General features: G+C 38.1%; 1 protein-coding gene across 6 annotated transcripts in view; it reads left to right on the forward strand.

The window, feature by feature from the left end:
* Nucleotides 1-26,417, forward strand: part of ATXN7 (ataxin 7) — a 146,886-nt gene that overhangs the window by 68,503 nt on the left and 51,966 nt on the right. For all 6 annotated transcript variants that reach the window (XM_042455863.1, XM_042455861.1, XM_042455865.1 and 3 more), the window contains one exon: nt 10,577-10,681. In XM_042455863.1, coding sequence (XP_042311797.1) covers nt 10,577-10,681 — 105 coding nt within the window. The remainder of the gene's footprint in view (nt 1-10,576; nt 10,682-26,417) is intronic.

The raw sequence follows: 26,417 nt of genomic DNA on the forward strand, positions 1-26,417 counted from the left end.
GTAAATTTACAGCGCTTCATAAATAAAGGTTAATAATAATAATAAATACAATTAACCATTTTAGCCATTAATGCTTTTAAAATTCTATTACAAAGAGCAAACATCTGTCTCTATGGTTAGAAGAATAAGGGAGACAGAGTGCAGTGACTGGTATTTCTTTGGTAAGATAAGTGGTTCACAACCTTCCAGCTATTTTTTTACTTTAGCTCCTATAATCCCTGATCATTAGCCACACTGTCTGAGGCTTTTGGGAGTTGAAGTCCAAAGCATCTGGGAAGACCAAAGGTGGAGACCACTGACCCAAAGAAACAAGGAAGGCATCTGCTTACTAAACCTAGTATCTGTATTCCAAGAGGCATTTTTCTTGTCCTTAAACCACAGACAGGGCAATAGTATTTCCAGGATTTATTAAGCCCTCAGAGTGCTTTCATTCCCCCCCCCCCTGCATTATGGGCTCCAGTGAAATTATATGATGCTTTTGGTGCTTGAAATGCTCTGAGGTTTGGTGAAAAATGCAAATAATGATATTTCCTCTTCTCTTATATGTGCTTGCATTTAAAATGTAGAATATTGATATACTGGTAGAATTATTGTTGTGTTGTTGTTGCTGATGTTGTTGTTGTTATTATTTCTTGCTCACCTCTCCCCATGGATCAAGGCAGGGAACAGCAATTAGCTAGCAACATCAGTTAAAAGACATCAGTTAAAACACACATCAACTTAAAAGGACAAATAAGATATACAGGTAATGACACCTATATCTAAAAATGTGAAAGTGATCATATTTTCTCTTGTGATCTTTAAGCACTTCCTCTAGAGTTGAAAAGTTCTATAATATTAATAAAAACTCCCTTTCTTTGGGTAATATATTCCTTACATTTGTGCATGAGCTAAAAGGGGAGAAAGTGTCACCTTGTTAATTTTAGTTCTGACAGTCTTGAAATGGGGTTTGTCACCCTTTGATTTAACCTTTTTGAGAAGGTAAAATAAGAATTTCCATGCTTTTGAGATTGCTGGTGCTCTGTGATAGAAATTACACTTCAAATAGAGACATCTTTTTAATATTTCTAAATTCCATTGTGCTTATTCATATGAATTGGCCATGGCTAGAAGATCAAAATTCAAAGCCTTTGGTCATAAAACAGCTGTGCCTTTTGCACTGCAAAATTATTTCTGCTTTATGGACAAAAGTATGAACAGCCCGTCTATAGTGAAACAAAGCAAAGTTATCTACTTGAAGGCTAAGATTTCTTTCCTGTACTTAAATTATACTTGTGTCTAAACCATTTTGAGTAGTGCACCTGTATTTCAGCAACAACAAAGAATGTTGTAGCACCTTAAAAGTGATCACATTTATTATAGTATAAGGTTTCATGAACTAGAGTTCTCTTCAGATGAATGAACTGTGAAACAAATGAAGATGTAATTCAATTTTCTATAGCCAGAATCCCAGAATTCCTCCAACTCAGTTTCTTTCTGAGTCATCCAGGAAATGTGTTGATGAATGACTGTATAAATCTAATAGTAGTACAGTGGGCCTTTGGTGTATGTGGAGGTCCCCCTGCAGATACCAAAAAATATGGAAGCTCAGGTGAATGTTTAAAACTTAAAATTACCTCTGATTGACTGCAGCCAAGCCAAGAAGTGGTCCCAGGGAAGTAATAGTGGAGGCTGCAACAACAAGGCCCAGGTATCAGGCTCATATTCTATCTTATTTGGCTGCAGTGATGTTGCTTCAAAAGGCAGATGTGGTGGCTGGCATGCTCCCAAAAGGAAGTAGGAAAAATATGCACCTGGCATATCCCCCCCCCCCCTCCCTTAGCTTATGGAATTCAATCCTGGGATAATATTGGCCAGTACTGTATGTGCTTGTGCCAGAGGTTCCAAAAACCTGCCTGCCTGCAATAGGCTAAAGTTTCAGGATGGGGGGAGGCAGCAGTGGCAAGCCCTAACTGCCAGAAGTTTATTGCTTCTGCCTCACCTGTTAATTCCTTCCTGGGATTGATTTCCACCAACCAAAGGGTGGGAGGTAGTGGCAGGTAGCCCCGAGCACTAGGAGCACATGCTTCTGGAAGCATGCCTGCCACAGCTACCATCTTTTGAAGGAAAGAGCAGGATCACTGTGGCAGGAAGAGGAGCAACGAGTTCCTGGTGCTGGAGCCTTGCCACCTCAGTCTCTGCTACTGCCCTACGACCATTTCTCGGCCTAACTGCAGTTGATCGCAGATGAAAAAAAAAATATTTCTTCATTTCACTTCACAGTTGCTCAAATCCACAGATGCTGAACCCGCAGATACCAAGGAGTCACTGTAGTAATAGCCACTGTATATTGGGCCCTCAGTATCCATGGGGGATCTGTTTCCCTCCTCCGCCGATACCAAAATCTGTGGGTGCTCAAGTTCCATTGTCTCCAGTGTCAGTGCATGCACATGGCCGCACTGCCATTAGGGACAACTAATGTGGATACTGGGATCCCACTGTAGTTGCAGCAGCTAAGAAAAATGATCCTATTGCAATTAGTTGTTGTAGCTTTAGTTCTTTTATTCTTATCTTTATTTGTCTGTTTCCCTTTTCCTGTTGTTTAATTTTTTACTTCTTTTTTGGAACACCGTGCTTCTGTTAATGTAGCTCACAATTACATTATTTTGAAGCTACATTTTACTACTGGTTCACATACAGCTTGTGATCAATGAAGACACCTAGCTCCTCTTTGCATTGATTGCTGCCAAACCAGTTCTCCCCCATCCTATGCTAATGTTTTTATTATTTTGTACTTCAATACTTTTTATCTCTGATGAATTATATTTTGCTAGTTTTGGCAGAGATGTTTTTGACCAGATGGTTTTAAATCTTGATTTATTATTCTATGGTATTAGTTATCTCTACCAGATTTGTATCTTTTGCAGATTTGATAAGCCATGCTGCCTCTATGCACTCGTCCAAGTCATATATAAAAAGTCCACTGAATCTGATTTACTCGTTATTAAATCTGTATAGGTTTTGGTGCCAGCATAATTTAAGGAGCAGCTTTACCCATATATTTTGCTGTGTGCACTCAGGCCAGATCAATAACTACAAAGCAAGTCTGATTTTAGCATGTTTCCTTGGCTTTTGTGTAACATTGTAATATTACAGGCTTTATAATTAGCTGTAAAGTTTTAATGGTTGTTCGTGTCATTGATTTGACCTATTTTGTGAGGGAAACATGTTAAAAATGTAATTAGTATTATTTCAGTAGTTATTCAAATGAGTTCAGAGTTTGTTTTGATTGCCATATATAGAAATATTTAACAGCATAACCATTCAACAGTATTCCTGTAGAATATTGAAATGGTATAAAAATGAAGGCACTAAAAATTGAAACATATTGTTTTATGGGTCTGAGAAACTGTGCTTTGTGGGGATAGTCACTGCTCCAAAAGTTAATTACAAGTTGATATTGTATCCTTCTCAGTTGTGCAATATGTTTTGTTCACTGATTAAACTATTAATTTAAAGAAATAGTGCTTTTCTAGAAGTGGAAATGCAAAAACTGATTTTAGAGCTCTCCATCTAAGAAGGTGTGCTAGAATTTAATATTCCCAGTTAGGTCTTTTGCATATATTTATTTCACTTTGAATGGAGTTTTATACATTTACATTTTGTATTTGTATAATTTTGTAATGTACATTGGGTTTAATATTTTGAAAAATGACAGATAAATACAATAAAGTAGTACACTGGTACCCCGGGATACGAATGCGCCGCGTTACGAAATTTCCGGGTTACGAAAAAAACCCATTAAAAATAATTGTTCCGGGTTACGAAGGTTATTTCGGGTTACGAAATTTTTTTGGGTGCTTTTCGGCGCTTTTTCGCACCAAATCGCGGCTTTTCCCCATTAGCGCCTATGGGGCTTCGGCTTGCGAATGCTTTTCGGGTTACGAATGGCGCCGCGGAACGAATTAAATTCGTAACCCGGGGGAGCCCTGTATGTCCTAAGAGCCACTGAGTGACTCTGGAAAAGTCACACTTTCTCAGCCTCAAAGAAAGGTAAAGGCAAACCCCTCTGAACAAATCTTGCCATGAAAACCCTATGATAGGTTTGCCAGAGAACAACAGCAACACAAGTATATCCTAAATTTCTGTCAGTAGCCTTATAGAATCTGCTATTATGTTTGTTGCTGTAGTTGTGCACCTTAAAGTCATTTCCAACTTATTGAGACCCTGTCATAGAGTTTTCAAGGCAAGTTTTGTTCAGAACAGGTTTGCCTTTGTCTTCCGCTGACTGAGAGAATGTGACTTGCCCAAGGTCACCAAGTGGGTTTCCGTGGCTGAGCAGAGTTTCTATAAAACCAATATCTCAAGCACCTACATATGCTTCAATTTTATTTGCAGTAGGATGTGCCTTGCTGGATTTTGGAGATGGGTTACACCAGGTTTTTAAATGTTGTGTTGGAATCCCGAAAGCATATAAATAGATATGCTTACCTCATTTTGATAGCCCAATTTCTATATTTGTCAGTGTATTTTAGGAGTTATTTCTTTTTTAAAATTAAATCCAAGTCTCCGGTTATAAAAAGGACAGCTGCCACCCATTAAATTGATCGTGAGAGTTGTTTCGGGTTTTTATGCTGATATTTTTCCAACTTGTTTTCACCCACTCCTGAAGATCTAACACCAATCCTCTATCAATAATATTTTGCTCTATATTTTTTTTTAAAAAAAATCTAGGCTAGTTTATAATACCCAAAACTCTCTGTATAAGACTGTTCAAGTAAACCAACAAACCACACACAACATAACAATATATGTTTACCAAGCTGAGGAATACAGGAATCTTGGGCTCCCATACTCAACCCTTGTGCATCTCCATCCCTCATCTGTGTGCCACATTTTAGTGCCTCCTGTATTAATTAACCAGAATTTTATTTTACATCCCAAACTGGAAACTACAGAGTGAGTTTGAAACAAACTTTGATCTGAAACCATAAATTCGTTGCAACAGTGAATCATAGCAAAATGATCTTGCTCCAGGTGATTTCAACTGCAACACCTACACTAAGGCATGTCCCTTTATTTAGTAGTTGGTTCATTTTACTTACATCCTATTTTTCTCTCAAGACTAGGACTTGGGGCAATTCAAGCAAATTAAAATATTAAAGCATTCTTTGCTGTATAAAAATTGTGACAGGATTAAAGAGTAGCACCCATCCATTAAAAGGCAACCAGTTGGTTGCCAAAAACCTGCTGGAATAGAAGGTTCTTTGCCTGCCTCTGGAACGACTATCGGAAAAGGATTCCCTTGTATATGTTATAGTCATTCTCATGACTTGAGCCTGTTAGGCAAAATGGAAGATACTTGTGTCTCTCCAGTCTCTTATCTCGCCTCACTCCTCTTCCTCCACTTGCTAAAGAATGAAAGCTCTGAGCTCATCTGATTGATTGAAAGATGCATAATGTTTGTTGATACCAAAGATGTATCATTTGTGGCAGAAGGAGTGAGAATAAAATGTGATACTGGACTTAATTTTAAGAAGTTTGACATTCTATTACAAATTTGTTTCAAAATTAACTGTGTGCAAGTGACCCTCTCTTCCAGAAATATTAGTAAATATTTATTACTAAAATTATAGCAATGCTTAATGTTCCATTGCTGGAAGTTGGACTAGAATGCAAATCTCTTTTCTACATTACATGCATGTCAACATCTAGCATACAGTATTTTATTATTTAAACCAGAAAGTTTTAAAATATTTCAGTGGGAACAAGATTTTTAGATTGTTAATCTTTAGTAAAAATTTAAACAGCAATGTAGTAGATGATGCATGAATATAAATGCTGGAAAATCTAAGAGGTGGATTATACTTTGCAGATAATGTAGAAGGATAGTTGCAGTCTTATTGACAGGATTGCCACCTGGTAAACTGGAGAAAATTGGGAAAATTATAAATAAAGCACATTTGTGTAATGGATTTTCTTTTCTTTTTTGAAGTGTTACTAAAAGAAGGACTGTCTGGTGTTGTAGAAGTTGGAATAGAGATGTGGCAAAATAGAAGTGCAATATAATCATGCACCCATATGACTATAGATTTTGATATTTTTTCCATATAACCTTATTATGTTAACAATAAAACCAAAGGAAATTATCCTTTCTGTGATAGGACTATTTTATTATGCAGAAACTGAATGGCTTCGTGCAGCTGGGTAATTTGAAAGTTCAAACTAAAACCTGTTTTGGTTTCTATACATGATGTGAATATTTTGACAAGGGTCAACTAGTTTTGTCTGGCTGGACTGAGTAGACATCTATTATTTCTTATATTGACCTGTAAATGCCAGTCCCTCCAACAAAAGGAAACCTTAGACTTATTATTATATTAAGTGAAGCATACAGACCCCTCTTCTGCAAAGGAAATTCCAGCTTTAAAACAAGAACATTTTTTTTATTTGCATTTGTTTACAAATGAAAGCAAAAATGAGGTGGAGATTTTGTAATTCATCAGCCCTCAAGATGTTGATCAATTACAACACAGAGCTTTCTTCACCATTGGCTGTGGTGGCTAGGGCTGCTGGGAGTTACAGTTCATTAACATCTGGAGAGGCAGCATGTTTGATTTCTGTCTTGGTGTAACTTTTAATGCATTCTTAAAAAGTTTTCCTTCTTGAGTTAAAGTTAAAAGAAGTTAATAACTTTGGAGAAAATTATGTTTCAGTGGTTGTCTGTTTTTCAACCATTTCATGAAATATTGACTAAAGTGCCCTGTGATGTAACTGAAGATTGTTTAAACTTGGCATTATTTTGAAATGATAACTAGGTAAACCAAACTTCAAGAAGGGAAATGGAAAATGAAAGTGTGTAGGTGCTGCAGTTGCTCCAATTCATTGTTACAGCTAATTCAGGGTTTCAGATCACAGTCTGTTTCAAACTCTTATCTGTAGTTTTCATTTTGGGATGTAAAATAAAACTCTGGTTAATTAATCCAGGAGGCACTAAAATGTGGCACACAGATGAATAATGGAGATGCACAAGGGTGGAGTATGGGAGCCCAAGATTCCTGCATTTTCGCAGCTTGGTAAACAGATATTGGGCCGAAATAAGCAACATTGAAGGGGTGGCTTCAGGCCGCCCCTTCTAAAGCCGGGTTTGGGCTATGGCATCTGCACACTGCAGCCCCAATCTGACTTGAAGCCAGCCAGAAAAGAAGCAGCAAAGAGGAGTTCAACAGGTGTAGTTCAAGAACCTCTGGAGAACTGCACGTTTCACTCAAGCCTATTTCAACCTGAGCAACTGTAGTTCTCTTAAAATAAAAATGTGGATGGCAGCCCTTTTTTGGATATTAAATTTAAAGATTATATTTTGAGTATTTGAGTCTCTTCAGTTGTGCCATAAGAATCTTGCTGTTTTGCTTTTATTCATGTAGCAGACCAAACGGGCCATTTTTCCATGCAGCTCTGTCTAACAGGTCAACATCCCTTAGTTCACTTTAAAAGAGCCCTGGTGGCACAGTGGTTAAATGTCTGTACTGCAGACACTGACTCACAAACCACAAGGTCAGGGGCTCAGGGTCAGCTCAGCCTGGCATCCTTCCAAGGTGGCTAAAATGAGTACCCAGCTTGTTGGTGGCAATTAGCTTACACATTGTACACTCCTTAGGGAGTGCTAGAAATGTACTTGCTATTATCTGGGAATTCAAAATACTCAAAAATCCAAAATTGTCAACATGGGTGGCTGAGACAGTGACACCTTTGCTTTCTGATGGTTCATTGTACACAAACTTTGTTTCATGTACAAAATTGTTAAAATGTTGTGTACAGGTGATGTGGATTTATGAGGCATAAATTAATGTTGTGTTTAGGCTTTGGTCCGATATCCAAGTTATCTCATTATGTACAGTCATCCCTCCATATTTGCGGCTTTGATATTTGCGAATTTGATTATTCACGAATTTCATTAATATGTTCTCTCTAGGACTGTATAGGTCCTCCAGTGCAACTCTGTGGTCAACTTTAACTAAAAGTTGCACTGAAAGACCATTTGTAGCTACTCCAAATCCCCATACATCAAAGGAGTCACAGACAGAATAGGCAAATTGGTGAGGAAGCACAACCTTCAAATGGTTTACAAACCAACCAAGAAAATCCAGCAAATGCTTCGTTCAGCCAAGGACCAGAGAGACCCTCTCACAGCCGCAGCAGTTTACCGCATACCATGCAGCTGCGGACAAGTCTACATAGGGACCACCAAATGCAGTGTGCAAACAAGAATCAAGGAACACGAGAGACACTGCAGACTGGGCCAGCCAGAAAAATCAGCAGTAGCAGAACATGCCACAAACCATCCTGGGCATAAAATACTGTTTGAAAACACTGAAGTGCTGGACCATGCCAACCACTACCATGTCAGGATGCACAGGGAAGCTATTGAAATCCACAAACACCTGGACAATTTCAACAGAAAAGAGGAAACCCTTAAAGTGAACAAAATTTGGCTACCAGTCCTGAGCAGAATAAGGACTCAGCAAATGCAAATGGGAAACCATTCAGAGTCAGGGGCTTTCCCAGCAGATAATGATCACCAATTAGCAGACATTAATCCTCATTTGCATTAGCCTCCCAGCCTGAGGCCGGCCATCAGCACAGAACAATACACATGCAAATCACTCCTGCATTCCCAGGCTGACACAGTATATATACACCCAATTTTTACAGGCAAAGCATTCTCTGAATATGCCAGCCACAGATGCTGGCGAAACATCAGGAAGAAAACTTTTCTGGAACATGGCCACATAGCCTGAAAAAACCACAAAAAACTATGGATGTCGGCCATGAAAGCCTTCGACTTGACTTGACTTTTTACTTTTATTTTAGCATCAGTAGTACCTCATACTAGAACTAATGAGGAATATGCTCTGTTTGTGGAGGCACGGTGGCTAATCTTTTGGCTATAAACATCTGTTTAAATATTCAATGGTAGATTTATTGTTCCAACAGTCAGTGCTGAGTGAGAGATGACCACTTTATAAGATGAAGGTTATACTGTCTTCTTAAGTTGTTAACTGGGTTTGTGCTCCATGAGTTTTGTTGTTCTTTGTGCACAAATAAATAATTCTAAATGTCAGAATATTTCTAAATGGCATTTTATCATAGGATATACCTATGCTAATTTTGTTGCAGAACTGAGAATGGCCATGATCACACAGGTTGTTTTGCTGCCTTAAAAAAGGAGATGATTTAGCTGTTCATTGTGTACTTCTTAAACTATTTTAATTGCTGAGTATTGCCAAATATCCGAATTAAATGGATGACTCACAGATTGACTGGCACATGAAGGACCTGTGCAGCCATGCCCTAAGCACAAAGGGCTGAGTCAGACATAAAGGGAGATCATGAAGGAGCCGCAGAGGCTTCAATCTTGTGTATTTAAACAAGTTTAAAGTAAGTTTAAATAGACTGTAATTTTCTGTGAAATTAAAATGTTGAAAATGTCAAGAAAAAGTAGTGAGAATAAAGTGAAGACAAACTCTGGTTTCATATCCTGGTTTGATCACAAATGTTTAAAAGAACCACAGTTGCCCAGGTTGAAACAGACTTGGGTGAAACATGTGGGTCTCCAGAAGTTCTTGAACTGCCCTTGTTGATTGCAAAAATCTGACAGCTTTGAACTTCACTTAACTATAACATATGTGCAGAAGCCTTGTTAGTTTTTTGTGCAAGCAGCATTTATATGGTTTTGTTTGGAAGTTGTGTGATAGTGATTCCCCAGCATTTAATCTTTTGTGCAGGATATGCTTATAAAAGTAATAATCCAGTTTAATTAAGTTTTCTAACAGTGTATCTGTCTAATATAGTAGACTTTGTTTTATCTAGACAGCACTGAAAATCCTTTAAAGTTTTTTTAATCTCATTTGGATTTTATGAACATATTCAAAAATATGGAGTGATGGAATGTCCGTTTCTGCATTCCCTTGTTTCCTTGACAGTTCTTCTTCATTCATTTACACTTACAGTAATAAATGGTTTGAATATGGTATGCTGTGGAATGGAACTGTTACGATACATAATTCCTTCAAAATATATTCAACCCAAATCTGTGTGGTTGTGAGGAGGTATATTACTCAATTTTCATGGCAGTTAAATTTGAAAGGAAGTGTGCAAAGGATTGAAAACTTAAAATATTTTCATATTTTCCTTTACCTCTATTCGGTTTAAACCTTCACATGCAGTGTAAACCTTCATGTTAAGAACTTGTGATGGCATTCAAGTCACTGTCTCCCTATAAATTATGTCTAGATGTATGTGATTTGCCCACCTTACGTTTATATGTAAGGTGATTTAAAAAGTAAGGTGCTTAAGGTGATGTAAAATCATTCTGCATGTAGATAATGACCAAAATAAAGAACTTCTATAACTTATCCTAACGGAGACATCATAGTATATTTTGTAATGTATTTCATAGCAATTTCATGTTCATAGATTACTTTTGAAAATCTGAGCCTCAGTGATTCACTTTTGATGGCACCATATGTTTGTTTTCCATAAATTGCGGAGTTCTAGTGAGCAGCTTTTTGACACACCATTTGTCTCTTTACTCTAGATATGCCAATATTTGGTCTTTGTCCAGCTCATGATGACTTCTATTTGGTGATGTGTAACCACTGTAATCAGGTCGTGAAACCACAGGCATTTCAATCACATTATGGTAAGTGCTGAACTTTTTTTTTAAATTATTAGGGGTGAGGTGAAGCCAGGATTAAGCCTGGCAATTTTTGATTCTCTCTCTCCGATCTTTAAAGCTGATGGTGCATATGTTGTTATATAAATATAGTAGAAATATGAATGTGAATTAGTTTTTATGTGAAATTATAAAAACTGCATACCTGCACATTTCTAGCCCTTTTCTTCAAGGAGTTACCAAGTGCATGGTGCTCCCTTGATGAAGAAAATTAGTTACGTAACTTTTAAATTTGAAGTGTAACACTGTTATTCTCTAATGTTATTTCAAATAATGTGTGTTGTTCATATATAAAGAGAACCTAGTGGAAGCTTTTGAAATCGCTTGAACAGTTGTAATAATACAGCTAATTTAAGAAAAAGCGAACTTTAACATTTTGGTCATATGTACAACATTATGAATTTTTTTAGTGGAAGCTTGTTGTTTTGAGTAATTAGTTTGAATGCACAAAGTAACACTAGTTTAGACTATTATTCTGAGAAGATCTAAATGTATTGCACTCAGTTAATTCTTTATTTATTGTGTACAGTGGGCAAACAAAACATTTTTTTACGCGAGAGGACACCTGTCTAGGAATCTCTAGATCCTCCAGCGCAATGTCAACATCTGCCAGAAAGTGACCATAGAATTGTCCTGGGATAGAATTTGTCCCAGGACAAATGCCTGGGAAAGTGTTTTGTAGGTCCTCCAGTGCAACGTCTTCTGAATGTTGACCATAGAGTCAAGCTGGAGGAACTATAGATTCCCAGAGAGAATATATTAATCAAATCCTTGAATAATCAAAGCTGCAGAAGTCAAAGCTGCAAATGTGGGGAGCTGACTGTAGTTAATGAGCGTTTCAGAAAGTTTCAGAGCAGTCAGTTGCTCTTCAAGCTACTTGCCTTCCATTCCACAATAAATTTTGTAGTGTTTAAAATAACATTCTTTTAGCATGTTTTGGCAATTTTCTGGTCTGATACAAAATTTGTGGCTTTTATTTTATTGACTCTAGAATGTGATAGTGGTGTCTGCATCAAGCAGTTGCTAGGCTCAGTTGTTGGCTCAGCATCAAGCTTCTTATGCAACCATTTTATGATGGTTACAGCAGAGCTGGTATAATGATAGTGGCAATTCAGTGTAGTGCTAGCAAGGTTTTATTAGCAGGTAGCTTTATATAAACAGCCACATGCAGTTGAATTATAACATTTCTTCTTGATCCAGAATCGGTGCCTCTAAATATGTCTTAGGGTTCTCTTACTATTATACTATTATACAAAGTATAGATTTGAAGTTATGTTCCCCTAGAAAACAGGTCACAGTTTCCCTCTGCCCACATTAATGGTAAAAGTGTAAATCTTCTGGTAATTTGGAGCCACCCCCATAAAACAATGGAAATATATGGAAAGGCTGCAAAAAGTTACTTTGTTATTTTAGGAATGTAAAATGCATTATGTATAACTTGGCTTGACATAAAGTATCATGTCTGATACTCCCCCCTCTCCAGGAAATAATTGCAGATAGAATCTAGTTTCTAAAATATTATTGTTAGAAATGGAACTACTAAGTCATGGACTGTAACAAACACTTGAATTATAAGAAACCTCTGCCTTTGCCAATTTATGAGAAACAAAACAACAACATAAAAACAGAAGAAACTAAATAAAGAAAATCATTTTGTCTCTGCTAATCTTCCAAGCAGATATAAAGCACTCATTCCCATCAAAAGAAGTGAGAAAAGGAAATGAAGACTAGGAACAATAATGATATAACATATAATCTTACACCAATGTGTACCTACCTGCTCTATAGTTTTTAGAAATAATGGGGGGAGGGGGAAGAGAATAAATATATCAATACCTTCTCTTAAATACTTTATTCACCATTCTTGAAAGAAAATATTCCATAATCCATATTTTTTCACCATTTTTAAAGGAAAAAAGCTGTTGGGGCAAAAACAGAAAAGGGGTAGCTTCCAGAATTTTCCCTTTGTTATCTCACCCCCAGGCTTCACATAACTAACCAGTGCAGTAAAAACAAAGGGGAAAAAAACTATACCTTCACTTAGGGTCATATTTATAAGCATCTGGCAGTGTCAGTACCTGTGAGCAATTCCTGTAGCTTGTGAACTGTTTTGTGCAACACACCTAACACAACCAAATACTTTTAGGTTCATATCCATTTTGCACCCTACCAATTTTCTATTGCTACCTAGGAGGTTTTTGATCTGTCCACCGCTAATAATGTGTTGCATTTATGTAGCCACAATTCATTGAAAGTATTCATATTAGCATATTCAATTAATTTTCTTAGTAGTCTGGGAGCAGAAGTTCAGGTTGCCTTATGGCCGGATTCCTTCTTTCCCTAATAAGGAGGGTTACCTTTGTTCAGTTTTCAGCTCTCCGAATATCCCTTGATTCTGCCTTTGATAGCATGAAAAAGCTTATCAATACTTTGAAAGGCAAATTATTTCTCCAGATGTTGAACACATGTGGGAAAGAAATGAGCACACTATCATCCCCCCCCTTTCCTGTTTCTGCACACACGCACACACACACACTTTTTGACTCAGCAAGAGGTGTGGCTTTCCGCACCACTTAAGGTACAGGCAGTAGTTACAGTCAGTTCTCACTTACCATTAAGAAGTCTTTCCAGTTTGCTTGTAAAGAATGTTTACTGATGCAATACTTAATATTGTCAGTTACTACTTTGCACAGCCATCAGCTTTCTTTTTCCTGTATTTGTAAACAGCAAATATATAATCAATATACTTTTTCCCTTTATTTTTAATTCTTGCTTGATATGATTAGTCCATGTTTTTATTTCTTTTGTTCAGTTTCAAGTCAGAGACATGCACAAGGAATAGAGATGATGTGGGGGAAAAGTCTTCCTTTTTGCACCCTTTCTGTGTGTACAGCATAAGCCTGTGCCTCATTACTTAGAAGTTAGTCCTGTTGCAATGACATTTATTTGCTAATCAGAGCACATAGAATTGTTTCTTCAGGTTGATTCAATGGGGCTTGCTTCTGAGTAGACATGTATATGATTTCAGTGTTTGTATCTTGGCTTTTCTTCAATTAGTTCTTTGTAGAGTTCCATCAGTAGTAGTAGTAGTAGTAGTAGTAGTAATAATAATAATAATAATAATAATAATAATAATAATAATAGTATTTTTTCCTGCCTCTCCCCATGGATTGAGGTGGGCACAAAAACAATTAACAAACAAATAACTTCAGTTAAAACACATAAGTCAAAACACAGATCAGTTTAAAAGGACAAATAAGATGTACACATACTAAAACAATCCTCATCTAAAATTCATCATTTCAAATTCACAATTTAAAAGTCATCTGGATAAGCCTACCAGAAGAGGTGTTACAGTTAAACATCCCCACAGGTGGATTAAACCATAGTGAGAAGGTAAAAATAAAATAATTTGTTATTGTTTACTGTCAAGTACATTTCAATTTATGGTGAATGAAAAATCTCCAAGTGCCCCAGTCATCAGCTGCCCTTTTCAGGTCTTGCAAACTCAGTGCTGTGGCTTTCTGGAATGAATAAATCCAGTATATAGTGGTAAAAGAGAATTGGGGGGGGGGGGAACCTTGCCATAGAAATAAATAATACTTCAGAGGTGGAAAATCTAAGCTGTTGAAACAGAAGCTGGTTCTTTTTCATAAAGTTTACCACACTAACAGTTTTGGACATCATGTGTCCCTCACACCCTGCAAACATGAATACAAATTATTCATTGGAAGCATAATTATCCACTGCTTTTTATAATTGCAATTTATCCGAGCATTGTTTCTGGCTTCCTTTATCCCTAAATCATTCTCATTTGTATGTTCATACACACGTGTGCACCTTTTACTGCTTCTCATAGATCATTTTTGCTAGTAAATAATAAATGGTTTTTAAACATGGTCATTTTGATTTGACTGTTGCAGCTGTCTGGTTCTTATCTCCAAGGAATATCAGGAAAAGTGCATTTAATACATAGCATCTCCAAAAAGATCTTTAAGAATCTAAAGGGTCAGACATCCAGATCTTTGTCCCCCAGATTTTCCTAATATATTCAAATGTTATAATAAAAAAAATTGTTCTAGCAAATACTATAAACCTTCAGGAGATTTTATCTTGGACACAGTATATGTTAAAATTTTCTGGAGAAAATAAGTCTGTGATTGTCTTAAAATAGCTCTTAGCCTCTGTAGACTTCATGATCTTTGCAGTGACCTTTTTTGTCATTATCAATCTGCAGCTTAGTTTCTCAAACTATGGAGATGGCCGTAGAACAAGTGAAAGGGGATGCAGTATTCCAGGATAAAGTAGATGCAGTTTTTCTTCCCCGCACCCTGGGTGGTTAAAGGTCTATTAGGGCTGTCATTAATCCACTTTGATCCCATTATTGATTCTCCCACTGTCCCATCACCAGAATCTCATTCGTAGAAAAGCTGAAGAGGTGCTGCTCTTTTATCTTAATGAGAGTTCCCTCTGTTTCCTTTCAGAAAGAGGTCAGGAGAAATGTTCTGACCTCTTAAAAGAGTGTATTCATACTAGTATCCTTATGCACAGCATGTACACCTATATATGTGCCTGCAGGAGAGGCTTCCCACATAACATAGGCTAGATCCCCACTGCACAAATAATCTAGTTTGATATCACTTTAACTGCCATGGCTCAATGCTATGGAATTCTGGGATTTGTAATGTGTTGTGGCACCAGAGCTCTCTGACAAAGAAGGCTAAATTGAGCCATAGCAATTTAAATGATGTCAAACTGGATTATTTCTGCATTGTGGATGCAGCTGTAGTCATCTGTAGAGCCACATTATCACTGGAGCTGGATTCCTTAGCAAGGCCAGAAAATAGACCCAGGTTAGACTCTCTTGCTGACTTATGCAAGTGTATCCTCCAATTATGTCAGTGTGTGACATTTTTGGGACATCCTGTACCTCCTGAAGGAATATCCCTTGCAACATAGGTGCTATAGCAAAGACATGAGCTCTGCCAGCATGCTGCTTAGATTTTAGACTTATGCTGTAAACCTGTATATGTTTATTTGGGAATAAATCCTATTAAATTCAGTGGGGCTTACTTCTGAATAAACATGTCATAGCATTGTGCTGTAACTATGGGAAGGGTGTCAAAAAGTTTAAGAAACACTGTTAGCAAAACCAATCATTACCATTATTTCCACTTTAGGACCCATTTCAATAAACCACTAATACAAACAGTCCAGATGTCCAAATGCTTCTCATCTGTACATGGGTACTAGCAATATTTCATGAGTGATCATACCCTGAAAAGTTTGTTTTTTTACAAGCATTCACTGATTAAAACAAACCAGATCAAGAGAACTGAAGCACTCTAAGGACACCTTGGGTTTTTAGTTGAAAGAAGAAATTATTCTGGTATCTTTGTAAAAGTATTGTATGTCAATTTAACATTCTTAGAGAGAATTATAGTGGACTCTAATAGTCTCAAGATATTAAGCCAGATATTCGTAACCATCTATGAGAATATCGACATAACTGTTTAACTTTAAAAGCTACCTGGGAGGGAAAGGAAACATTGGCATCTACTAATTTTGGAAGGATTAGAGTAACTGTGATTACCTTTGTCTACCCTTGTATTTACAGCATCAAACAATTTTGTTCTTAATGTATTTACAGTGTCACTCGGTTTCTGCTAAAGCTAGTATGTTGTAGTAGTGGGAGCAATAGCTTCTTCTAGCTCCGTAAAGATGAATTACTCTTTCATTTAGCTCAGGGGGCATGAGATGGGGTGCAAAAAGAGTGGTTTGTGATCTTGAGTGACGAGACATCAGTCATTGCTCATTTTTTCTGAATAAATTAGAATCTAGTTGCTCAGTTGAACTTTGCATTTTATGCACTATGTACAATTTGTTCACCTGCAGAATTATATGTGGTTCAGTTTGTGGCTCAAAGATTAGAAATTAGACTTTGTCATCTTCAAATGTGATGTACTGTTGTAGGGGGTGTGAACATTAATCAAGCATTTCCTGGGGTGTGGGGCATAGAAAGGTTGGGAGCCACTGATGGTGATATGGTAAGCTTACACTATAATAAATATAGAATTCAAAGATATAGCGGTGTGCAGTACACAGAGAGATCTTGTCGCACCTTTGAGACTAGCTAAAGAAAGAAGTTTGCAGCATGAGTTTTCGTAGACACCAAATGCGTCTGAGGAAGTAGACTTAAGTCTAGGAAAACTTATGCTGCCAACTTCTTTTTTTAGTTAATCTCAAATGTGCTACAAGGTCTCTCTACATACTATAATAGATATGTTAGTCTTTAATGTATCACAGGATTCTTTCTCATTCTGTGTTTACAGAAAACATACCCCAGAGATTTGAATTGACTCTTTAAGAGATAATGCCAAGACATGGGTTTTGATAACTGTGGCCAAAACCATGAGTTGAAGTTCCAAACATATAGAAAAAACATGGCTCGCAGCTGCTCTTGGTCCCATTGCACATGGTATTCATGTCCCTATGTGTATATGTTGCAGTAGCAGCTGGAGTGTTGGGGAGTTTTGCCAGCAGATGAAGTTAAATGTTTTCTTAAAGTGACAGCAGAATGCAGTATCTCTAACATGGTGCAGGTCTGACCTTAAAGGAGAATGCAGACTTTACTCTGTTAGTCCTTTTTAGGCAAGCCTTGAAGACTTTGCTTTTGCTAGACAGATTCAGCTTTCATTGAGCCCATATTAGCATAGTTAAATCACTTAATGTTAAGTATGACTAGTAAGTGTTTATAATTGTCCTTCTCTGTCTTACTTTTCAGGGATGTTTTTGTACACATTGTACACAGATAATATGTATACTTCTGCCTTGGGGAAATGTACATGTATCCCCTTCGGAAAAGTTTTAGAATTTGTTTTTTACATGGCTTCCATGTTTTATCTCATGGAAGTTGTCACTATGTCCTGAGTTAGGAGTGACTGTAGAGAGTGGTTAGGTGGGAGAAGGCTCATGAGATAGGTTGAGGACTCTTCATTATAACAAGGGGTGGTAGAAAGTAATGCCTCTCTTAATAAAGGATGTCAGTATGTGGACACGAATTTGAATTAAAGGCCAGACTCGTGGTGCATAGCACTGTAGCAACACAGAGTGGGGGCCTCATCATGATGTTTGGGATAGAATACTGGCTATAGTAGTCATCTGTGCATACTTCAAATGAAGAACCTACAAAAGTACATGTGTACCTAATGTTGCCTTTACACAGATAGTGCTGGGCTGTAGAAAGTCAGTTAGGCATGATTTTGTTTCACTGATACACTCCATGACATCAGTTAGAGTTGAATAAGGCACTTTTAGCTAATACTTTTACCTCAAATTGCAATTAGTGTAAAAATAGTTTTTGAAAAGCATGTTGGGCTTTATGTAGTATCAGGAACTCCAAATCCACCATCTGCTGTGATCTGGTTGCCAAAATAAAATCTGTAGTGCCTCTGCTTCTTCACAAAAGGGACCCTCAGCCAATCAAGCTGATGTGAGACAAGCACATGTTGTGGCTAACTACCAAAAGGCCTGCATTAATGATACAGTTTAGCAAATATCCATTAGAAACTCCTGCCAATTCCATGTAAATACTTCTCCATTCCTACAACAGTAGTTTAGCAACTCCAGATTCTGGCAGCTGGATTTTAATCTCTAGTTCTAGTAATGTCTGATTTAATTTCTTCTTGGCAAGGCTATATGAAATCCTGTAGTAGTTGCAAGGAACACGCTGGCGAGTCCCCCAGAAACACTTTGCACTTCAAGTTCAGTGTAGGATTTTTTTCAGTAACCAATTACTTAATTATTTTAAAATAGCATATTATTTTATAAAGTATTACTACTTGAATAGTAATTCCAACAAAAATAAATGAACAAGTGATATGAGAAGGCCTTGACAATATGTACCCATTACTTATTACCCAGCAGCTAAAAACTTACAGGCAGTGTGAACCATAAGGCCTGCTCTAGTCATGCTTACAGCTATGTAATGGGTTTAAAATATGTTCCATGTTTTATTTTTGATATGGCAATATATATTACAAAGTTTTGGTTACCTGTTAGGTTGTTGAAAATGTGAAGTTTTCTTTAAGATACTGGTGATCCTAGACTGCATAAATTTTCTCCTTGTACTTCTAAATTAGTAATTAATACAGTGGTGCCTCGGGTTACGAAAATAATTCGTTCCGCGGCCGCTTTCGTAACCCGAAAAGCCTTCGTAAGCCGAAATGCCATAGGCGCTAATGGGGAAAAGCCGCGATTCCGTGTAAAATAGCGCCGAAAAGCACCAAAAGTTTTTTCGTAACCCGAAAAAACATTCGTAACCCGGAACAATGTTTTCCAATGGGATTTTTTCGTATCCCGAAAATTTCGTAACCTGGGTATTTCGTATCCCGAGGTACCACTGTATTGTCTAATAAAAGGCTGTCATTATTGTTCATGTTACTGGATAATCTGGCTGTCAAATAGGCCTGATATAATTTGTTCCATTCTTGCCCCAAATCAAGTTTCTTTGTAATGTTTAGAGGGTTTGCTAAACTTTTGGGGCTAGTGGGTATTTTTTAAAAGTCTTCTTATTTTAAAATATTTTCATTGTGCATGGGGGGGGGGTTGTCTTTGGGCATAGTTGAACCCATGGTCAAACTCGGAAGGAGCAAATACATACATTGAAAAAATTGGTGTGTATTTTATTCGGTAAGAGACATTGGCCAGAATCTTGAATGGGAAATACATATGCATAAGCAACGTAGTTAATGGTGCTGTGCAATGAATCCTTGCCTAGCCCCCGCATCTGTGGTCGATGGTGGTCTGCCCCTGTCACTTGGGAAGCAGCTAACTGCCATTTCTACCCATTCCTTTGAGCAGTCTCTGTGTTGACAGGCAGAAGTAGGATGTCTGTTATAATTCCCCCTCATGCCGCAGAGTGTTCACACAAGTTGGGGTGGGAACGTCAAGTCTTCCCAGTCAACAGATGAACAGGCACCCTGTTGACTTCAGTGACTTCTGCCCACAAAGTAGGAATGGGAAAACTGTAGGTTATGCATTCACAATTGCCATAGAGATTTCCAGCCATTATTTCTCCAATAAATGGGTGCTATTGCACTCATGTCTTGCTTGTGCCCACTGTGGGAATAGAATGTTGGACAAGATAGGCTCTTGCCCTTAGCCAACACAGTTTTTCTTACATTAATTTAGATGTAGTAGTTGATTGTAGTGATAGATGTTTTGGGGCAGTGGCGGGAAGTCCATTGTTTAAAATAATTTTGGGGTCTGATTTGGTATTTGTGTTTGACTCGTGTTCAGTAAACAAAATAAAATGTGTGTCATATTAACTTTGCATGTTGTATAAATAGTTCAAAACTTATTCAGTTACCCAAAATATTATACAGTAAGTTCAATTGAAGTATTATTCAATTATCTTAGAGAAATAACTCATTAAATATCTCATTTAAAAAATCAGGAAATTTGGTGTGCCTCAGATATTCTGTTTAAACAAATATAAAGCTGTGTTTGGGTTTTGTTTTGTTTTGTTTTTTAAAAATAGAATGCCTGTAAATATTATATAATATATATATTTATGCTGTTTAAGTCTGAAGAAAAAAAATGAGTATTTAGAAATGAGGTATTGATACTAATTTTGGCCCATCCTAAACTGTGTATTTATACTTATTAAACAAACATGCCTCCAAGTTATAGGGCTGTACAGAAAAGCAATTTCTGTTTTGGAACCGTCCATTTTAACAGGTATTATAGCCCCCAGTACTAATACAGTGTGTGAAATAATGCATTTTTAGGAGAATTTTCTGTTCTCCATATACTGCTTGATTGTGCAAAAATGTAAAGATGAAGTGAGTGCATAAAAAACAGCTAATAGGATAAAAAACAAAGCTCAGTTTGTAAATATGAGATGGGATCAGCATCGTAGCTAAACAACCGTGTTTTTACTCACCAGATGTATAATATGGCTTTCATATTTAACATGACTAAAATGCATTGAGGAGTTCCCATTATTGTTAGGAACATTTGATGCTGGTTGCAGACAGGCATTGGGATGAGGATGCACGATTTGTTGAGCACTTTTTATCTGAAGTTTCTGCTGCAGCTACCAAATTTCCTGTCTACTTAAACCAGTTTAGGAAGGTGACATGTGATGAGAAGGCTGGCAAGAAAGAACTGGATTCGAGCCCAGAGCGGCTGTATACACAAGAAGGTGCTGGGATACTTTGAGATGTTCAGAAAAAAGCAGCTCAGCAAAATAGTGCAGTTCCAGAGATTCACTTTAACAAATAAGGGTTGTCAAGCTACTACTTGTCTGAAGCAAATTAAGACACTTCTAGAAATTTCATCCTGAAAGAGGCAGCGCCTAACCTCATATTGAATGTGATAAGACAGTGTTGAGGGATAACTATCTAATAGATACTGCTTATCCTTTTCATAGTTCATTCACCATTTATGTTCTTGGATGATGATGATGATGATGATGATGATGATGATGATGATTTTGGTTTATCTTGACAAGCCCCACATGTTTGTCATTGTATTTTTCAGATGTAGAATTGATTATAAAAGAGTAGGAAAATATAGCCATTTCATCACACACCTGTAACTGTGATTTGTGCTAAAATTAAGCCTTATCTCAGTAGTGTGATAGTTTCCTTAACGTGTATTGTACCTTAATAGAGTTGGCTGACAAAAGTACAAGTGATGAATTGTGCATGCAGGTCAACAGCAGACACCTTCTTACACTGACTCTATGCAACTATGTTCTTAGAAAATACAATGAGGAGAAACCCACAATTTGTGGGGCTGAAAAAAAGTGTGGCTAGCATCTGTCTGTTGTACTTCTGTTGGTCTATTCTATACAGGCATGGCTGAATAGACCAATAGTTAATTGGCTTATTAGTGGATATATAAACATAGTGGGACATCACTATTTATTTGTTGTATCTATACAAAAAGAAGCTTACCAAGTGCTGTTCAGATTACAAATGAGAGAGCTGGGCCAAAGCTAAGAAAATGGATTTCAGCAGGGAGAAATGTAAGGTACTTCACTTAGGAAGCAAAAAGGAAAGCACAGATATAGGACAGGTACATGCGAAAAGGATCTAGCACTTCTGGTAGACCACAAGCTAAACATTAGTCAATAGTGTGATGGGGCAGCTAGAAAAGCCTGGAGAAGAGAAGGTTAAGGAGTGACGTGATAGCCATATGTAAATATTTGAAGGGATGTCATATTGAGGATGGAGCAAAGTTGTTTTCTGCTGCACCAGAGAATAGGACACAGAGCAATGGATTCAAATTACAAGAAAAGAGATTCTACCAAAACATTAGGAAGAACTTTTTGACAGTAAGAGCTGTTCAACAGTGGAACACACTCCCTCAGAGAGTGGTGGAGTCTCCTTCTTTGGAGTTTTTTTAAACAGTAGCTGGATGACCATCTGTCAGGGGTGCTTTGATTGTGTCTTCCTGCATGATGGGGCTAGACTGGATGACCATTGTGGTTTCTTCCAACTATACCGGTAGTTCTTCTTCCTGGTCTTTGTGAATCACACAAATGGATAATCCTGAGCAGAATAATCCATTTCTGTGAATTCACAGATGACCACTCAAAGAACTACATGTTACAGGTAAGCAAGTTGCCTCTTTCTTCGTGGTCTCTGTAAATCACACAAATGAGTTATTCTGCGCAGGATAACTAATTTGTGTAAATTCATATGACCACTTGACGAACTACAGTTCCAGGTAAGCAACCTGTCCTTGCACGCACATCTTGATCTTTGTGGTTGAAATTTAGCATTTCAACCATTGGTGTTCTTGTTCTGAAATGTTCTGAATGATAAAGAGGTCCTCATCTGGTGCCAAACAAATTATACAGTAGACCTTGGAGTGACTCTCTGGAGAGAATATTCAACAGATACAGCACTGCTGAAGATTGACTCTTGCTTGTTGCATATTTATTTGTTTGTTGTTTATCTGAACCGTTTGTGTCATGCCCTTCGGCCAAAACACCACCCAGAGCAGCATACCAATAGTTAATTTGACAGTTTCTGCTTTCAGACTTACAATCTGAATAAGACACTGCAGGGGAAAGATAAGGGATGGGGAAGGGGGGAAAGGGGAGAGAATCAGCAGCAAAGGCCTAGTTTGATAGAGATTTGCCTGACTGCTCTTCTGATCTCTCTGAGGCCAGAGCAGAGACAGTTGGAAAGCTGGAAGAAGGGGCTCTTAACAGCATCTGGTCACTGGCATAATGAAAGTGTACCTGGCTGCTTTGCTTCTTTGGTCAGGAAAGCTTGCAGACCAGTCTCAGATTATGCTTGTAGCTGATTTTCTCCTATTTGAATATATGCTTTGCAGTGGCAATAGGACATATATGTAGGTGTGCACTCATGGGACTGTAAGGATTTGTTTATTTAGGCTGTTATGTTTCTAGCACTCTTCAACACACACACACCAATTTGGGATTTGCTTGATTTTTAGCTGCAAGAGCAAAGAGCAGTCAAAGTACACTTGTATTACATTTTAAGTTTCTGGTTTTTGTTTGTTTGTTTGTTTGTTTGTTTTTGCTATCTCTTGTTGGAGGTCATGGAATCTGGCTTGGTTTTAGCCAAATTATTTGTTAAGATCCCACTAGACACAAATGCTGTTTTTAACTCTGGCAATGGCATAGTAAACAAAGATTAGCAAATGGTGACCTGCAAGGAAGAATGCTTTGTTTTTATCTTTTCCATTATCTTTTTTATTTGTTTCTTTTTCTTTTAGAAATGTGAGTTTATGAGACCCATCATCCAGTAGCATTTGTCACTTTTACCACTGTTTTGTCATTAATTTTATGAGAGCTGTTGCATTTAAAAGTACAGTGCTATAGTAGTGTAACCTTGTAAATAAGCTAATTATAGTGGGATTATTCTAATTTAATTTCAAAATAATTGACCTTAAAATATGTGCTGTTTCCTCATGGAGGGGTAACCCAAGTACCCCACAGAATTTCATAAATGATGCTATGTAGGATTTGCCTCATGCATAGATGTGAGCAGTTAGATTTTGCCCAAGAGAATTAGGGCAGGCTGTATTGTAACTGGGTGGTCCATACATTAGAAGGGACTCCCAGCTTCATTATTGAAGCAAGAGGTAGAATACCATCCATTACTAGCATGGGATGATACATTTGCTGAAATACTGTAGAACTGTATTTCTCTGTTCTGTTCTGTTCTGTTTCATTTTGTTTTTGTTTTTTCTGGTCTGTGCTTGAGAACTAGAGGTTATAGTCATAGTTCACACTGTGCTACTGGACAGAAAGTCTCTCTCTTTTTGACATGCGTTAACTGCTTGGCTCAGGGCAAGGCCTGGAAGGGAGGAGGATGACTCATTTAGCTCATTAGCTGGTGGGTACAGCCTGAGCCTCGCTGCAGAGACTCTGCACTTTGCTACTGGGTCCTAGAGGAATCTCTTTTCATCTTTACTAACGTTTCAAGTGCCAATCTAAATAACATGCCACCTTGTGGCTCTTTGGCAGATGCCAGCTTGCCAGATGATTCCTTCTGCCCCTGGCTGTGGTATAGCTGCTAACTGTTGGAAATTAAAAAGAGAGATAGAGAGGCCCTACCATTTTGTATTAGTTGACCTGCTCCAGTGCATTTCCATCTCAAGTTACTACTCATTTGTTCCTACTCATTCATTTATTCCTTGATCTATGGTGGAAGGAAAGTTCAGAAAACAATTTCTCTGAAGATGCCAGCCACAGATGCAGGTGAAACGTCAGGAAGAAACTCTTCTAGAAAATGGCCACATTGCCCGAAAAACCCACAAAAAACTATGGATACCAGCCATGAAAGACTTTGACTTCACAATATGAAAAACTGTTATCAGTATTTGAATTAGTTCACTTAAAAATGGTAAATGATGACTTAATGCATATGCTGCAAAACAAGGCACAGTTGGAGAAAGCCATACTCTCTTCCTTTGGTTGTAATAGTTCAAAAATCTGGTTGCTTCCTAGATCTTGGCATTTGCCTGTCTGTAAGTCCCTATATATTCATGATTTTGTGAATTGCTTATATCTGAACTGGCAACCTAGATAGGACTGGACATTATTTATTTATTTATATTTGTGCCAACTTGTAAGCAAAGTTAGGGCGCAGCGTCCACACGCTGGACACCCTAACCCCACCCCCAGGGAGCCATTTTGTCACATGCCGGTCCAGTGGCACGCACCATCATGACGCTCCTCCGGTGCTGCATCCACATGATGCAGCACCGAAGGGAATCATAGAATTGGAAGAGACCACAAGGGCCATCCAGTCCAACCCCCCTGCCATGCAGGAATTCCCAATCAAAGCATTCCCGACAGTTGGCCATCCAGCCTCTGTTTGAAGACCTCTTGGGAAGGAGACTCCACCACACTCCGAGAGAGTTTGTTCCACTGTCGATCAGCCCTTACTGTCAGGAGGTTCTTCCTAATGTTGAGGTGGAATCTCTTTTCCTGGAGCTTGCAGCCATTGCTCCGGGACCTGTTCTCTGGAGCAGCAGAAAACAAGCTTGCTCCCTTCAAATATTTAAACAGGGCTATCATATCACCTCTTAACCTTCTCTTCTCCAGGCTAAACATACCCAGCTCCCTAAGGTGTTCTTCATAGGGCATGGTTTCCAGACCCTTCACAATTTTAGTCACCCTCCTTTGGACACGCTCCAGTTTCTCCACATCCTTTTTGAATTGTGGTGCCCAGAACTGGACACAGTATTCCAGATGAGGCCTGACCAAAGCAGAATAGAGTGGCACTATTACTTCCCTTAATCTAGATACTATACTTCTATTGATGCAGCCTAAAATTGCATTGGCCTTTTTAGCTGCCGCCTCGCACTGTTGACTCATGTTCAACTTGTGGTCTACTTGACTCCTAGATCCCTTTCACACATAGTTTCATTCAGCCAGGTGTCCCCCATCCTATATCTGTGCATTTCATTTTTCCACCCTAAGTTCAGTACCTCACATTTCTCCCTGTTGAAGTTCATTTTGTTAGCCTTGGCCCAGCTTTCCAGTCCGTTCAGGTCACTTCGAATCTTTTGCAATAAATAAGTAGGGTCTGGGTTGCACTTTGGGCACTTGGTCTGTCTAAACCAGAGGTAGGCAACCTACGGCCTGCGGGCCGAATCCAGCCCGGCGAGGCCTTGGGACCAGCCCCAGCCCGGTCCTACCGCCGATTGCCACCCGGGCATTTGGCGTCTCACGCGAGGGGGCAAGGGAGGCAATTGTCTATAGAAGCCTCAGAAACATGCATTTATATTAACATTTTTAAAAAATCAACAATTTTTTCACATGTCCTCCATTTTTTAAAAGTGTCCTCCATTTGAAAATTTTGTCCTACATTTGTCCCGGTTTATTTTTTTTTTAAATTTAAAAAAATTATTTAATTATTTATTTTTTGCCTCCGGCCCCCCAGTTGTCTGAGGGACAGCAACCCGGCCCCCGGCTCAAAAAGGCTGCCTACCCCTGGTCTAAACCATTTAGAGCTAGCAACATGGTGTAACTGGACTAGAACTCTGGGAGACCAGGGTTTGAATCCTGACTTGAGCATGGAAAAACACACTGGGTCTTCTGTGCATGAACTGAACACTGGGTGATCTTGGGTAAGTCATACTCTCTCAGCCTCAGGATGGCAGTGGGAAATCCCCTCTGAAAAACTTGGTAAGAAAACTCTAGGGCCTT

The sequence above is a fragment of the Sceloporus undulatus genome, chromosome 2 (genome assembly GCF_019175285.1).
Source record: "Sceloporus undulatus isolate JIND9_A2432 ecotype Alabama chromosome 2, SceUnd_v1.1, whole genome shotgun sequence".
In the NCBI taxonomy this organism is placed as follows: Eukaryota; Metazoa; Chordata; class Lepidosauria; order Squamata; family Phrynosomatidae; genus Sceloporus; species Sceloporus undulatus.